The sequence below is a fragment of the Salmo salar genome, chromosome ssa15 (genome assembly GCF_905237065.1).
Source record: "Salmo salar chromosome ssa15, Ssal_v3.1, whole genome shotgun sequence".
NCBI lineage: Eukaryota > Metazoa > Chordata > Actinopteri > Salmoniformes > Salmonidae > Salmo > Salmo salar.
In genome coordinates, this window is record NC_059456.1 from 17,600,674 (window position 1) to 17,619,150 (window position 18,477).

The 18,477-nt window shown below is 43.6% G+C and overlaps 1 protein-coding gene across 1 annotated transcript; it reads left to right on the top strand.

The window, feature by feature from the left end:
* Positions 1 to 9,556: 9,556 nt before the first annotated feature.
* zgc:153284 (GRX_SH3BGR domain-containing protein) lies at positions 9,557 to 16,629 on the top strand. The gene is made up of 3 exons (XM_014143623.2): positions 9,557 to 9,755; positions 11,015 to 11,182; positions 15,196 to 16,629. The coding sequence occupies exons 1-3, from the start codon at positions 9,711 to 9,713 to the stop codon at positions 15,256 to 15,258; spliced, it is 276 nt and encodes a 91-aa protein (XP_013999098.1). The 5' UTR covers positions 9,557 to 9,710; the 3' UTR covers positions 15,259 to 16,629.
* Positions 16,630 to 18,477: the final 1,848 nt, after the last annotated feature.

Below are 18,477 nucleotides of genomic sequence, written 5' to 3' on the forward strand. Positions count from 1 at the left end.
GTGGCTTCGGGACAAGACCCTGAATGTCCTTGAGTGGCCCAGCCAGAGCCTGGACTTGAACCCGATCAAACATCTCTGGAGAGACCTGAAAATAGCTGTGCAGCAACGCTCCCCATCCAACCTGACAGAGCTTGAGAGGATCTGCAGAGAAGAATGGGAGAAACTCCCCAAATACAGGTGTGCCAAGCTAGTAGCATCATACCCAAGAAGACTCGAGGCTGTAGTCGCTGCCAAAGGTGCTTCAACAAAGTACTGAGTAAAGGGTCTGAATACTTATGTAAATATGATATTTCGGTCTTACATTTTTTTTTTTTATAAATGAGTAAAAATGCCTAAAAACCTGTTTTTGCTTTGTCATTATGGGGTGTTATGGTCATTATGTTACAGGGGCGACAGGTAGCCTAGTGGTTAGAGCATTGGGCCAGTAACCGAAAGGTTGCTAGATTGAATCCTCTGAGCTGACAAGGTACAAATCTGTCGTTCTGCCCCTGAACAAGGCAGTTAACCCACTGTTCCCCGGGAGGCCATCATTGTAAATAAAAATTTATTCTTAACTGATTTGCCTAGTTAAATAAAGGTTAAATAAAATAATATGAGACACCCTTCTCTCCTGGACCACCCTCACTGCCTCGGCATGAGACACCCTTCTCTCCTGGACCACCCTCACTGCCTCGGCATGAGACACCCTTCTCTCCTGGACCACCCTCACTGCCTCGGCATGAGACACCCTTCTCTCCTGGACCACCCTCACTGCCTCGGCATGAGACACCCTTCTCTCCTGGACCACCCTCACTGCCTCGGCATGAGACACCCTTCTCTCCACTCTCACTTGTTGCACCTCTACTGCCTGCTTCATAACCTCATACCCACTATATGCCACACTTTGAGCACCCCCTACAGCTGCAGCACTTTGCATGTCCACCATCCCCACACTTCCCATACTCACACTCCCCTCCACACCTGGCACACCTCTTTACATGCTGTTGCCACATGCCCAAACCTCTGGCAGTTATAACATCTTAAAGGCTTGGGTACATAAGCCCTCACATAATAACTCGTATATCCTTTGGTTACTTTATTTGGCAGTACCCTGAACAAAACAAAGGAGATGATCGTGGACTTGAGGAAACAGCAGAAGGAGCAGCACCATAATCCACATCGATGGGACAGTAGTGGAGAAGGAGGAACGTTTTTTAAGTTCCTCGACGTACACATCACGGACAAACTGAAATGGTCCAACCACACAGACAGCGTGGTGAAGAAGGCGCAGCAGCGCCTCTTCAACCTCCAGGAGAATGAAGAAATTTGGGTTGTCACCAAAAACACTCACAAACTTTTACAGATGCACCATCGAGAGCGTCCTGTCAGGCTGTATCACCGCCTGGTACGGCAACTGCTCCGCCCACAACCTGAAGTCTCTCCAGAAGGTGGTGGGGTCTGCACAACGCATCACCGGGGGCAAACTACCTGCCCTCCAGGACACCTATACCACCCGATGTCACAGGAAGGCCAAAAAGATCATCAAGGACAATAACCACCCGAGCCACTGCCTGTTCACCCCGCTACCATCCAGAAGGCGAGGTCAGTACAGGTGTATCAAAGCAGGGACTGAGAGACATAAAAACAGCTTCTATCTCAAGGCCATCAGACTGTTAAACAGCCATCACTAACATTGAGTGGCTGCTGCAAACATACTGACTCATCTCTAGCCACTTTAATAATGAAAAATTGATGTAATAAATGTATCACTAGCCACTTTAAACAATGCCACTTCATATAATGTTTACATACCCTACATTACTCATCTCATATGTATATACTGTACTCTGTACCATCTACTGCATCTTGCCTATGCCGCTCGGCCATCACTCATTCATATATTTGTATGTACATATTCTTATTCATTCCTTTACACTTGTGTGTATAAGGTAGTTGTTGTGAAATTGTTAGATTACTTGTTAGATATTACTGCACGGTCGGAACTAGAAGCACAAGCATTTCGCTACACTCGCATTAACATCTGCTAACCATGTGTATGTGACATAAAATTTGATTTGAACACAATAGACAGGCTATCTACCTGTAATCTTTGAACATTCACTAAAATGCCACCTCTCAGGTTATCTCTTACCTTTTTAGTGCTGACACTCACAGGCACTTATTTTATCACCCCTTTAATCCGCTGTTTCCCTGCTTGATCAGTCCATCTGCTCCACACCACCTTACACTTCCCTATTTGCTTCACTCTGAGAGCTTTTTCCCTCTGCACCATGTCCTTACAGAACACCAACAAGCTCCCATCTCTCTGCACCATGTCCAACACTAACAAGCTCCCATCTCTCTGCACCATGTCCAACACTAACAAGCTCCTATCTCTCTGCACCATGTCCTTACAGAACACCAACAAGCTCTCATCTCTCTGCACCATGTCCTTACAGAACACCAACAAGCTCCCATCTCTTTGCACCATGTCCAACACTAACAAGCTCCCATCTCTCTGCACCATGTCCTTACAGAACACCAACATGCTCCCATCTCTCTGCACCATGTCCTTACAGAACACCAACAATCTCCCATCTCTCTGCACCATGTCCAACACTAACAAGCTCCCATCTCTCTGCACCATGTCCAACACTAACAAGCTCCCATCTCTCTGCACCATGTCCGAACACCAACAAGCTCCCATCTCTCTGCACCATGTCCTTACAGAACACCAACATGCTCCCATCTCTCTGCACCATGTCCTTACAGAACACCAACAATCTCCTATCTCTCTGCACCATGTCCAACACTAACAAGCTCCCATCTCTCTGCACCATGTCCTTACAGAACACCAACAAGCTCCCATCTCTTAACACTTTAGCATTGACAACTTCCCCAATCAACTATTTTATCACAGCTGTCAACCTTATCGGACTCATCGCCCCAACTCCCCCTTCCTCCCTGAACTTCAGAATCACTTGTTACTCCTCCTCACCTCCCTTCTCCCCACGCGACTTATCTTGCCCTCGGCATTCTCTACCTCCGAACAGCTGTTAACGTAGGAAACTATGTTACTCTCCTCATACTTCCTTTTCTGCCTCCTCTCGCTCCTCTTCAAACCCCTGCTCCCTTTCACTCCAGCTTTCTCTTTCTTACTCCCCCCTTTTTATTTGTAGCACTATGCTCCACGCTCGTTTCACTTTCTTCTCCATCACTATCTCCTACTGTAGCATCTCTGACTCAGTCTCAGCACAGCTGTGCCGAAACCGCCACCACACTGAGTAAAGTTTGATTGGTTGTTAATCAGCTAGCGCTAGCCATATCTTTCAGCCTCTCACTTCCGTCCGTCCCATCAAAACTAGTTAGCTAGCAACGAAAAAATGTAGGACCTTTTGAACGTGTCGTGCATGTGCCAGTTGTCGTATCAACCAATCTGCGTTTCGCTTAGCCTAATGACTTAAACATAAAGCAGCTGTTCTGGAACAAATACATCCCGGACCAATGAATCCCGGACTCCCTTATCTGGTTAAGAGAAGCTGGATAATATACAGTCGTGGCCAAAAGTTTTGAGAATGACACAAATATGAATTTTCACAAAGTCTGCTGCCTCAGTTTGTCCGATGGCAATTTGCATATACTCCAGAATGTTATGAAGAGTGATCAGATGAATTGCAATTAATTGCAAAGTCCCTCTTTGCCATGCAAATGAACTGAATCCCCCAAAAACATTTCCACTGCATTTCAGCCCTGCTACAAAAGGACCAGCTGACATCATGTCAGTGATTCTCTCGTTAACACAGGTGCGAGTGTTGACGAGGACAAGGCTGGAGATCACTCTGTCATGCTGATTGAGTTTGAATAACAGACTGGAAGCTTCAAAAGGAGGGTGGTGCTAGGAATCATTGTTCTGTCAACTATTGTTCTGTTAACTATGGTTACCTGCAAGGAAACACATGCCGTCATCATTGCTTTGCACAAAAAGGTCTTCACAGGCAAGGATATTGCTGCCAGTAAGATTGCACCTAAATCAACCATTTATCGGATCATCAAGAACTTCAAGGAGAGCGGTTCAATTGTTGTGAAGAAGGCTTCAGGGCGCCCAAGAAAGTCCAGCAAGCGCCAGGACTGTCTCCTAAAGTTGATTCAGCTGCGGGATCAGGGCACCACCAGTACAGAGCTTGCTCAGGAATGGCAGCAGGCAGGTGTGATTTCATCTGCACGCACAGTGAGGCGAAGACTTTTGGAGGATGGCCTGATGTCAAGAAGGACAGCAAAGAAGCCACTTCTCTCCAGGAAAAACATCAGGGACCGACTGATATTCTGCAAAAGGGACAGGGATTGGACTGCTGAGGACTGGGGTAAAGCCATTTTCTCTGATGAATCCCCTTTCCGATTGTTTGGAGCATCCGGAAAAAAGCTTGTCCGGAGAAGACAAGGTGAGCGCTACCATCAGTCCTGTGTCATGCCAACAGTAAAGCATCCTGAGACCATTCATGTGTGGGGTTGCTTCTCAGCCAAGGGAGTGGGCTCACTCACAGTTTTGCCTAAGAACACAGCCATGAATAAAGAATGGTACCAACACATCCTCCGAGAGCAACTTCTCCCAACCATCCAGGAACAGTTTGGTGATGAACAATGCCTTTTCCAGCATGATGGAGCACCTTGCCATAAGGCAAAAGTGATAACTAAGTGGCTCGGTGAACAAACATTGATATTTTGGGTCCATGGCCAGGAAACTCCCCAGACCTTCCCATTGAGAACTTGTGGTCAATCCACAAGAGGCAGGTGGACAAACAAAAACCCACAAATTCTGACAAACTCCAAGCATTGATTATGCAAGAATGGGCTGCCATCAGTCAGGATGTGGCCCATAAGTTAATTGACAGCATGCCAGGGCAGATTGCAGAGGTCTTGAAAAGGAAGGGTCAACGCTGCAAATATTGACTCTTTGCATCAACTTCATGTAATTGTCAATAAAAGCCTTTGACACTTATGAAATGCTTGTAATTATACTTCAGTATTCCATAGTAACATCTGACAACAATATCTAAAGCAGTAAACTTTGAAAATTTAAATTTGTGTCATTCTCAAAACTTTTGGTCACGACTGTACGTTCAGGGAATCCTAAATTTGAACTATCTTTCTGGAATATCCCGTTGTTTGAATACGTATTTATTTGACGTAGGCTACGGACAAACAGTAGCCTGTGTGAGTTCTGGTTCATAAACTGTTACATTTGAGTACTCGATCCCCTGTTGTGGACATTCTCTTATGATCTATTGAGGTCATTACAATATAATTAATTGAACATATTTGAACGTACACAGTTTAAAAAAAGTTTTTTTTTCTCCATTATTTAAAATGTGTCAACCAATGTTCTGTGTTTAATCTACTGCCACCATCCATCGCCAATGCGAAGATTCATTAGAATGTTTTTATTGCATACAGTCTATGATTGTAACATGCATATTTTTGGGATGCATATTCTCATGTTTCTTCAGAATGCTGAACTTTGAGTGGAAATATGTACAGTGCCTTCAGAAAGTATTCATACCACTTGATGTTTTCCACATTTTGTTGTGTTACAGCCTGAATTCAAAATGGATTAAATTGTTTGTTCTTTCTCAAACAATGCCACATAATGACAAAGTGAAAACATGTTTTTAGAAATGTTTGCAAATGTAGTGAAAATGAAATACAGAAATATCTTGTTTACATAAGTATTCACACCTTTGAGTGAATACATGTTAGAATCACCGTTGGTAGCGATGAAAGCTGTGAGTCTTCCTGGGTAAGTCTCTAAGAGATTTCCACATCTGGATTGTACAATATTTGCCCATTATTATTTTAACGTCTGTCTTCGTGAAGAGAGGACCAAGGCACAGTGGGTTGCGTGCTCATCATTATATTTATTTAAATAAAGACTGTGAACACGGAAAAACATTAAACAACAACAGGGACCAGTTAAGCAGGCTATACACATAACAGCAGTGCTAAAGACAACTACCCACAATTAACAAACAAAACACATCCCTATATATAGGACTCTCAATCAAAGGCAACTACAACCACCTGCCTTCAATTGAGAGTCCAACACCCAATTACCTAACATAGAAAATACTGAACTAGAAAGAACATAGAAATACAAAAACATAGAACATAACCCAAAACCCGGAAATAATAAATCAAACACCCTTCTAAACAAACCACCACCCCGAACCACATAAAACAAATACCTCTGCCACGTCCTGACCAAACTACAATCACAAATAACCCCTATACTGGTCAGGACGTGACAATTATTTCCTAAATTCTTCAAGCTCTGGCAAATTGGTTGTTGATCGTTACTAAACAGCCATGTTCAGGTCTTGCCATAGATTTACAAGAAGATTTAGGTCAAAACTGTAACTCGGCAACTCAAGAACATTCAATGTGTACTTGGTAAGCAACTCCAGTGTAGATTTGACCTTTGGTGTTTTAGGTTATTGTCCTGCTGAAAGGTGAATTCATCTCCTAGTGTCTGGTGGAAAGCAGACTGAACCATGTTTTCCTCTTGTATTTTGTTTTATGTGGTTCGGGGTTTGTTGGGATATGTGTTTATGTAGAGGGGTGTTTGTTTAGAGTATTCCGGGGGTTTTGGTTATGTTCTATGTTTTGTATTTCTATGCTCTGTCTATGTTATGTATTTCTTTGTGTTGGCCTGGTATGGCTCTCAATCAGGAACAGCTGTACATCGTTGTTGCTGATTGGGAGTCATACTTAGGTAGCCTTTTTTTCACCTGTGGCTTGTGGGAAGTTGTTTTTGAACTGCTGTGTTAGCATGCAATACTGTGCGTTCGGTTTCTTGTTTTGTCATTTAAGTGCTCAATAAACGTTAAAATGAGCACTCAACCCGCTGCATCTTGGTCCACTACATACGACGACCGTTACATTAGGTTAGTATTGTGGTGTAACTATAATGTGGTTGATCCATCCTCAGTTTTCATTTCACAGCCATTAAACTCTGTAACTATTTTAAAGTCACCATTGGCCTCTTGGTGAAATCCCTGAGTGGTTTCCTTCCTCTCTGGCAACTGAGTTAGGAAGGACGCCTGTATATTTGTAGTGACTGGGTGTATTGATACACCATCCAAAGTGTAATTAATAACTTCACCATGCTCAAAGGGATATTCAGTGTCTTTTTTTTTTCTTCTTTTTTTTAACACATCTACCAGTAGGTGCCCTTCTTTGTGAGGCATTGGAAAACCTCCCTGGTCTTTGTGGTTGAAATTCACTGATCGACTGGGGGACCTTACAATTATCTGTAAGTGTGGCGTACAGAGATGAGGTAGTCATTACAAAAATCATGTTAAACACTATTATTGCACACAGAGTGAGTCCATGCAACTGATTATGTGACTTGTTAATAAAATGTTTACTCCTAAACTTATTTAGGCTTGTCATAACAAAGGGGTTGAATACTTATTGACTCAAGACATTTCAGCTTTTCATTTGAAATTAATTTGTACAAATTTGTAAAAACATAATGCCACTTTGACATCATGGGGTATTGTGGGTAGTGACAAAACATCTCAATGTAATTCAGGCTGTAACAACAAAATGTGGAAAAAGTCAAAGGGTTCTTTCTGAAGGCTGTATATACACTGCTCAAAAAAATAAAGGGAACACTAAAATAACACATCCTAGATCTGAATGAATGAAATAATCTTATTAAATACTTTTTTCTTTACATAGTTGGATGTGCTGACAACAAAATCACACAAATAATCAATGGAAATCCAATTTATCAACCCATGGAGGTTTGGATTTGGAGTCACACTCAAAATTAAAGTGGAAAACCACACTACAGGCTGATCCAACTTTGATGTAATGTCCTTAAAACAAGTCAAAATGAGGCTCAGTAGTGTGTGTGTGGCCTCCACGTGCCTGTATGACCTCCCTACAACGCCTGGGCATGCTCCTGATGAGGTGGCGGATGGTCTCCTGAGGGATCTCCTCCCAGACCTGGACTAAAGCATCCGCCAACTCCTGGACAGTCTGTGGTGCAACGTGGCGTTGGTGGATGGAGCGAGCCATGATGTCCCAGATGTGCTCAATTGGATTCAGGTCTGGGGAACGGGCGGGCCAGTCCATAGCGTCAATGCCTTCCTCTTGCAGGAACTGCTGACACACTCCAGCCACATGAGGTCTAGCATTGTCTTGCATTAGGAGGAACCCAGGGCCAACCGCACCAGCATATGGTCTCACAAGGGGTCTGAGGATCTCATCTCGCTACCTAATGGCAGTCAGGCTACCTCTGGCGAGCACATGGAGGGCTGTGCGGCCCCCCAAAGAAATGCCACCCCACACCATGACTGACCCACCGCCAAACCGGTCATGCTGGAGGATGTTGCAGGCAGCAGAAAGTTCTCCACGGCGTCTCCAGACTCTGTCACGTCTGTCACGTGCTCAGTGTGAACCTGCTTTCATCTGTGAAGAGCACAGGGCGCCAGTGGCGAATTAGCCAATCTTGGTGTTCTCTGGCAAATGCCAAACGTCCTGCACGGTGTTGGGCTGTAAGCACAACCCCCACCTGTGGACGTCGGGCCCTCATACCACCCTCATGGAGTCTGTTTCTGACCATTTGAGCAGACACATGCACATTTGTGGCCTGCTGGAGGTCATTTTGCAGGGCTCTGGCAGTGCTTCTCCTGCTCCTCCTTGCACAAAGGCGGAGGTAGCGGTCCTGCTGCTGGGTTGTTGCCCTCCTACGGCCTCCTCCACGTCTCCTGATGTACTGGCCTGTCTCCTGGTAGCGCCTCCATGCTCTGGACACTACGCTGACAGACACAGCAAACCTTCTTGCCACAGCTCGCATTGATGTGCCATCCTGGATGAGCTGCACTACCTGAGCCACCTGTGTGGGTTGTAGACTCCGTCTCATGCTACCACTATTCAAAAGTGACCAAAACATCAGCCAGGAAGCATAGGAACTGAGAAGTGGTCTGTGGTCCCCACCTGCAGAACCACTCCTTTATTGGGGGTGTCTTGCTAATTGCCTATAATTTCCACCTGTTGTCTATTCCATTTGCACAACAGCATGTGAAATTTATTGTCAATCAGTGTTGCTTCCTAAGTGGACAGTTTGATTTCACAGAAGTGTGATTGACTTGGAGTTACATTGTGTTGTTTAAGTGTTCCATTTATTTTTTTGAGCAGTATATATATGTACTGTATATACCTTCTGCATCTCTTCAGACCTGAGACAAATATTCTCTGAGGTGCTCAATGGCATGCCACTCTCTCTCTCTCTCTCTGTGTGTGTGTGATGCGAGTGTGTTTATCTATCTATCTATGTGTGTGTGCGTGTCTGTCTATGTTTGTGATGTGTGTGTCTGTCTGTCTGTTGTGTGTGTGTGTGTAATGTGTGTGTGTGTGATGCGTGTGTATCTATCTATCAATGTGTGTGTGTGTGTCTATGTGTGTGTGATGTATGTGTGTGTGTGTGTGACAAAAGCAAGAAATAGACATAACAGGAGTGGTCGGCAGCCAGGGGGGTGTGGCCAACAGGTAAGCCATGTTTAAACCTGTTCACCTTGTCTGTTGCAACACCTTGAAGCAGTCTACACTCCACTCCTCTCCACACACACACAGAGACAGCTCTCTATGGGACAACACACCACTGGAACACAAACTTAACTGGATCATATTATATTGATATTTTGTAGCAGTATATATCATCAGGTATCATGTCTATCATCGTGTATTTCAGCAGCGTGAGCGGTTCCAGAGAGGTATGTGTTCTCACCTGTCTCATTCATTTACCTGGCGGCATCCACTTCACGGATCTGCCACTTTTACCTGAGTGATATAAAGAAGAAGTCAAACTGAACACTTCTCTTACCAGCTCTGACTTACTAGCTCTGACTTACTAACTCTGACTTATTAGCTCTGACTTACTAGCTCTGACTTACCAGCTCTGACTTACCAGCTCTGACTTACCAGCTCTGACTTACTAGCTCTGACTTACTAGCTCTGACTTACTAGCTCTGACTTACTAACTCTGACTTACTAGCTCTGACTTTGCTGATAGCTGCTTTATCGAGGAGAGTTGTATTGACTATGAGTTGTGGTTGTCTTACCTAGCTACCTTAAGATGAATAACAGGAAGTCGCTCTGGACAAGAGCATCTGATAAATAACTAAAATGTAAACGTTTACCCGGCTGCACCTACCACGCCACTCCCGACTCGGCCTGCCTCTGTCAGGCTAACAGATTTTCTGTGGACCACGGAACCAACCGTACACAGGCTATCAAGCGTCTCAGAGTAAAAGTTCTGATTTAGGATCAGTTGTGCTTTTTACAACACAATGAATTAGATTACATGGACAGATCCTAGATCAGAACTCGTAATCTGAGATACCGTCATACTGTCCCTGAGCTCTACTGTGAATGTGGTGGACCTCTGTAATAATCAGAATATTTAGTTATATTGTACCATTACCTCTGTAATAATCAGAATATCAAGTTATACTGTACCACTACCTCTGTAATAATCAGAATATTAAGTTATACTGTACCACTACCTCTGTAATCATTATAATATGAAGTTATACTGCACCACTACCTCTGTAATCATTATAATATTAAGTTATACTGTACCACTACAGTATAGATCGTTCAATTTTTACAATATCCTTCCATAGGTGACTCTGATTCACCCCTATGGGCCCTGGTCAACAGCAGTGCACTATATAGGGAAAAGGGTGCCATTTGGGAAGCAGAAAATGTTAGAAATAAATTATTAATATGACAAAATATTTTGTGTTACTATTGGGTCGGCAGGTAGCCTAGTGCTTAGAGTGTTGGACTAGTAACCGAAAGGTTGCAAGATCAAATCCCTGAGCTGACAAGGTAAAAATCTGTCGTTCTTCCCCTGTACAAGACAGTTAACCCACTGTTCTTTGGCTGTCATTGAAAATAAGAATTTGTTCTTAACTGACTTGCTTAGTTTAAATAAATAAAAAATTGTTCTTTATTATTTATACGTCAGCTAAAACAGCAGCAGAGCCAGATCTTCTCCTTCCTGGACTCTAAGAAGATCAAGTACAAGGCGGTGGACATCACCCAGGGGTCAGAGGTCAAAGACGAGATGAGGAAGAAGACAGGAAACCCCACCGCTCTGCCACCACAGGTCTTCAACAAGGACGTGTACTGCGGGGTGAGTCTAGAAGCAGCTAGCACAAGGCCAGGGCTACATTCTGAATGTCCCTGTTTCCTATATAGTCCACTACTTTAGCACAAGGCCAGGGATACATTCTGAATGTCCCTGTTTCCTATATAGTCCACTACTTTAGCACAAGGCCAGGGCTACATTCTGAATGTCCCTGTTTCCTATATAGTCCACTACTTTAGCACAAGGCCAGGGATACATTCTAAATGTCCCTGTTTCCTATATAGTCCACTAATTTACCACAAGGCCAGGGATACATTCTGAATGTCCCTGTTTCCTATATAGTCCACTACTTTAGCACAAGGCCAGGGCTACATTCTGAATGGCCCTGTTTCCTATATAGTCCACTACTTTAGCACAAGGCCAGGGCTACATTCTGAATGTCCCTGTTTCCTATATAGTCCACTACTTCTGACCAGGGGTCAATAGCACCAAATAAGGAGTAGGGTCACATTTGGGACCCAGTTCTAGCTTCTCTGGTTCTGGAGAGATACTGGTTCTGTAGAGATACTGGTTCTGTAGAGCTACTGGTTCAGGAGAGCTACTGGTTCTGGAGAGATACTGGTTCTGGAGAGATACTGGTCCTGGAGAGATACTGGTTCTGTAGAGATACTGGTTCTGTAGAGCTACTGGTTCAGGAGAGCTACTGGTTCTGGAGAGATACTGGTTCTGGAGAGATACTGGTCCTGGAGAGATACTGGTTCTGTAGAGTTACTTGTCCTGGAGAGATACTGGTCCTGGAGAGATACTGGTCCTGGAGAGATACTGGTTCTGGAGAGATACTGGTTCTGTAGAGCTACTGGTTCAGGAGAGATACTGGTTCTGTAGAGCTACTGGTTCAGGAGAGCTACTGGTTCAGGAGAGATACTGGTTCTGGAGAGATACTGGTTCTGGAGAGATACTGGTCCTGGAGAGATACTGGTCCTGTAGAGTTACTTGTCCTGGAGAGATACTGGTCCTGGAGAGATACTGGTCCTGGAGAGATAGTGGTTCTGTAGAGCTACTGGTCCAGGAGAGATACTGGTTCTGGAGAGCTACTGGTTCTGGAGAGATACTGGTTCAGGAGAGATACTGGTTCTGTAGAGCTACTGGTTCTGGAGAGATACTGGTTCAGGAGAGATACTGGTTCAGGAGAGATACTGGTTCTGTAGAGCTACTGGTTCAGGAGAGATACTGCTTCTGTAGAGATACTGGTTCAGGAGAGATACTGGTTCAGGAGAGATACTGGTTCAGGAGAGATACTGGTTCTGTAGAGCTACTGGTTCTGGAGAGATACTGGTTCAGGAGAGATACTGGTTCTGTAGAGCTACTGGTTCTGGAGAGATACTGGTTCAGGAGAGATACTGGTTCAGGAGAGATACTGGTTCAGGAGAGCTACTGGTTCTGGAGAGATACTGGTTCAGGAGAGATACTGGTTCTGTAGAGCTGCTGGTTCTGGAGAGATACTGGTTCAGGAGAGATACTGGTTCAGGAGAGATACTGGTTCTGTAGAGCTACTGGTTCAGGAGAGATACTGGTTCTGTAGAGATACTGGTTCAGGAGAGATACTGGTTCAGGAGAGATACTGGTTCAGGAGAGATACTGGTTCTGTAGAGCTACTGGTTCTGGAGAGATACTGGTTCAGGAGAGATACTGGTTCTGTAGAGCTACTGGTTCTGGAGAGATACTGGTTCAGGAGAGATACTGGTTCAGGAGAGATACTGGTTCAGGAGAGATACTGGTTCAGGAGAGATACTGGTTCAGGAGAGATACAGGTTGTGAAAGCTTTTGTTCCACCTGAATACGGAAACACCCTTTTCAAAGTAATCAACTCATCAGGGTCTTCAGTGTGGACCTTTAACCATTTCAATCAGGTGTATAAGTGTCAGACTGGAACAAAAGCCTACACCTGCAGTGTGACATCCTGGTTCTCCTGGCTGACTGGTTGCACCTATTCCCTATATAGTGCACTACTTTTGACTAGAGCTACTGACTAGACTACTCTGGCTATAGGGTGCCATTTGGAACGCAGACTGGGTGTGGACCAAAATCGAATCATTACTTAGGCTGCACAACGCCCATAGCTTTAAGTCAATACACACACACACACACACACACACACACACACACACACACACACACACACACACACACACACACACACACACACACACACACACACAGACACAGACACACACACACACTAGTAATTCTCGTTCAGGCGGCACTGGAATTTTACCACAGCAGGGCGAGGCCACTTGAAAACCTTCATGTGAACAGGGTACTTCCTGTTGGGGCAGACTGTATGGTCACTGGCGTACCTCACACACCTGCAGCCCCCGCAAGGCAGGGGGGTGCCGGACTCTGGGGGTCCCCCCTCTCCAGATAGCATATGGACACGTCCTAAGCCATGGCAAGCACGTTTAGAATCACAGAAAATTAGCTGTAAAACTGCACAATTCTTTCTCAGCTTCTAGGCAAAATGTATTGAATAGTAGGAAATTAGCTTTAAAAATTTAAAACTCTCTCAGCCTCATGGCGTAATGTATAGAATAGTAGGAAATTAGCTTTAAAAATTTAAAACTCTCTCAGCCTCATGGCGTAATGTATAGAATAGTAGGAAATTAGCTTTAAAAATGTAAAATTCTCTCAGCCTCATGGCGTAATGTGTAGAATAGTAGGAAATTAGCTTTAAAATGTAAAACTCTCTCAGCCTCATGGCGTAATGTGTAGAATAGTAGGAAATTAGCTTTAAAAATGTAAAATTCTCTCAGCCTCATGGCGTAATGTGTAGAATAATAGGAGATTTTCTCTTTGCCCCATGGCAAAATGTGGAGAATTGTAGGGGGGCTTGCTCAGACCTGGTGGTACGTCACTGTGTCTGGCCCTGCCGTTTAACTGAAAGAAGAAGAAATTAACCTCTGATTGTAGACAAATACTGTTCCATGTTGTTGTTGGGTGTTTATCGTTGCTGGTCCTGTCTGTCTGTGATGCAGTTATTGTGTTTAAAGCATTGTGTTTGTTCATCTGTCCAATCCCATTTCCATCTATTTGCATCAGTATTACTCAGAATCAGTGAAACACACTGCATCCACAAACACAGCTCTCACGCTCTCCCTCCCTATCCAATTGATGTTTTTCTCCTCTCCCCCATCTCTCTCCCTCATCTCTCATCACTCTCTCTCCCTCATCTCTCATCGCTCTCTCTGCCCTCTCTCGCCCATCTCTCATCACTCTCTCTCCCCTTTTCTCCCTCATCTCTCATCACTCTCTCTTCCCTTCTCTCCCTCATCTCTCATCGCTCTCTCTGCCCCTCTCTCTCCCATCTCTCATCACTCTCTCTGCCCTCTCTGTCCCTCATCTCTCATCGCTCTCTCTGCCCTCTCTCTGCCCTCTCTCTCCCTCATCTCTCATCGCTCTCTCTGCCCTCTCTCTGCCCTCTCTCTCCCTCATCTCTCATCGCTCTCTCTGCCCTCTCTCTGCCCTCTCTCTGCCCTCTCTCTCCCATCTCTCATCGCTCTCTCTACCCTCTCTCTGCCCTCTCTCTCCCATCTCTCATCACTCTCTCTGCCCTCTCTCTGCCCTCTCTCTCATCGCTCTCTCTGCCCTCTCTCTGCCCTCTCTCTCCCTCATCTCTCATCGCTCTCTCTGCCCTCTCTCTGCCCCCTCTCTCATCGCTCTCTCTGCCCTCTCTCTGCCCCCTCTCTCTCCCCCATCTCTCATCACTCTCTTTCCCCTCTCTCTCACCATCTCTCATCGCTCTCTGCACCCCTCTCTCATTGCTCTCTGCACTCTCTCTGCCCTCTCTCTCTCCCATCGCTCTCTCTGCCCTCTCTCTGCCCTCTCTCTCTCCAATCGCTCTCTCTGCCCCCTCTCTCTCCCATCTTTCATCACTCTCTCTCCCCTCTCTCTCACCATCTCTCATCGCTCTCTGCACCCCTCTCTCATTGCTCTCTCTGCCCTCTCTCTCTCCCATCGCTCTCTCTGCCCTCTCTCTCTCCCTCATCTTTCTCGCTCTGCAGGACTTCTCTGTGTTTTATGAGGCGGTGGAGGCTGGAAAAGCAGAGGCCTTCTTTAAGCTGTAACAGACAAAGGAAGATCACCTGCCAGAAGACTCTCCCCTCCACTTCAGAAAGTATTCACACCCCATGACTTATTCCCCATTGTGTTGTGTTACAGCCTGAATTCATTTGAAAATGAAATACAGAAATATCTCATTTACATAAGTATTCACACCCCTGAGTCAATACATGTTAGAATCATCTTAGGCAGCTATTACAGCTCTGTGTCTTCCTGGATGTCTCTAAGAGCTTTGAGTCTTATTGGATGTCTCTTAAGAACTTTGATCAGCTGTATTGTACAACATCTGCACATTATTCTGTTTTGAATTCTTCACGCTAGTCACGTTTGCTAGACAGCCATTTTCAAGTCTTGCCATAGATTTTCAAGCTAATTTAAGTCAAAACTGTAACTAGGCCACTCAGGAATATTTAGTGTAGTCTTGGTAAGCAACTACAGTGTAGATTTGGCCTTGTGTTTTAGGTTATTGTCCTGCTGAAAAGGTGAATTCATCTCCCAGTGTCGGTTGGAAAGCAGACTGAACCAGGTTTTCCTCTTGGATTTCACAGGTGCTCAGCTCTATTCTGTTTCTTTTCATCCTAAAAATCTCCCTAGTCCTTGGCGATGACAAGCATACCCATAACTTGATGCAGCCACCATCATGCTTGAAAATATGAAGAGTGGTACTCAGTGATATGTTGTGTTGAATTTGCCCCAAACATAACGCTTTGTTTTCAGGACATAAAGTTCATGTCTTTGCCAAAAAAAAATCAGTTTTACTTAAGGGCCTTGTTGCAAACAGGATGCATGTTTTGGAATATTTTTATTCTGTACAGGCTTCCTTCTTTCACTCTGTCATTTAGGTTAGTATTGTGGAGTAACTACAATATTGTTGATCCATCCTCAATTTTCTCCTATCACAGCCAGTAAACTCTGTAACTATTTTGAAGTCACCATTGGCCTCATGGTGAAATCCCTGAGTGGTTTCCTTCCTCTCTGGCAACTGAATTAGGAAGGACGTCTGTATATTTGTAGTGACTAGGTGTATTGATACACCATCCAAAGTGTAATTAATAACTTCACCATGCTCAAAGGGATATTCAATGTCTGCATTTTTAAACACTATTATTGCACACAGAGTGAGTCCATGCAACTTATGTGAGTACATCTTTACTCCTGAAATTATTTAGGCTTGCCATACTTATTATTGACTCAAGACATTTCAGCTTTTAATTTTTATTGATTTGTAAACATGTAAAAAATTAAAAAAAATAATCTACTTTAAAACGGGGCATTGTGTGTAAGCCAGGGACACAACATCTCACAAGTCAAGAGGTGTGAATACTTTCTGAATGTATAACCATTGCCTTGTTTAGCAAAATAAAGGCATTCTTATATTTCTTCTTTTTGTGTTATTTATTTATCATTGTTACAATGTTATTATAATGTTATTATAATGTTATTTGTAGTAGTCCTCTCATGTAAATCAAAATCTCTTAACATAATCAATAATACATATCAGCAGGAATCATAATTAAACACACACACAATAACAACAACAAATTCTGAACCTACACGTCCATGCATAACTGACCAAATTATGAAATACAAGCATTGTAATTTTGAATTCCGTAAAGTCAGTGTGGAAGAGGTGAAAAAAAGTATTGTCTATCAACAATGACAAGCTACCTGGGTCTGACAACTTGGATGGATTTTTTTTGTTTTATATAGGCAAGTCAGTTAAGAACAAATTCTTATTTACAATGACGGCCTACCGAAAGGCAAAAGGCTTCCTGCTGGGACGGGGGCTGGGATTAAAAATAAAATAAAAAATAAAAGATGTAGGACAAAACACACATCATGACAAGAGAGACAACACAACACTACATAAAGAGAGACCTAAGACAACAACATAGCATGGCAGCAACACAACATGACAACCCAGCCTGGTAGCAACACCACATGACAACAACATGGCAGCAACACAACATGGCAACAACATGGTATCAACACAACATGGCAGCAACACAACATGACAACAACATGGTAGCAACACCACATGACAACAACATGGCAGCAACACAACATGGCAACAACATGATAGCAACACAACATGATAACAACATGGTATCAACACAACATGGCAGAAACACAACATGACAACAACATGGCAGCAACACAACATGACAACCCAGCCTGGTAGCAACACCACATGACAACAACATGGCAGCAACACAACATGGCAGAAACACAACATGACAACAACATGGCAGCAACACAACATGACAGCAACATGGTAGCAACACAACATGGCAGAAACACAACATGACAACAACATGGCAGCAACACAACATGACAGCAACATGGTAGCAACACAACATGGCAGAAACACAACATGACAACAACATGGCAGCAACACAACATGACAGCAACATGGTAGCAACACAACATGACAACAACATGATAGCAACACAACATGATAACAACATGGTAGGATACACAACATGGTAGCAACACAACATGACAACAACATGGTAGCAGCACAACATGACAACAACATGGTAGAACACAACATGGTAGCTACACAACATGACAACAACATGGTAGCAGCACAACATGGCAACAACATGGAAGCAACACAACATGGTAGCAACACAACATGACAACAACATGGTAGCACCACATGACAACACAGCATGGTAGAAACACATGACAACACAGCATGGTAGAAACACATGACAACACAGCATGGTAGCAACACAAAATTACAACAACATGGCAGCAACACAACATGACAACAACATGGTATCAACACAACATGACAACAACATGGTAGCAACACAACATGGTAGCAACACAATGTGGTAGAAGCACAAAACATGGTACAAACATGGTACAAACAAAATAAATTCAAATCCATAATACAAAATACAAAAACAGACACCTACAATAAAAAAAAGTCACATTCAAATTCAAGTCATATCCTTTGACATGATTTTTTTGCATTGCCTCTGCTGTAAACTCATTGAGACCCACAAAGCTTTCTGCTGCACTCACAATAATCCACATTTTCGTCCGATTTATTATCCGTTTGTGCCTTGTGTACAGTTTATAACCATAAACCAATAAATACTTACAAAAATCCACCTTTTTTTTAATAACATGCAAATATATCAGGAATGGATCCCTTCGGTTACTGGAATGAATTAATAATATAATAATATAATATATTATATATAATATTA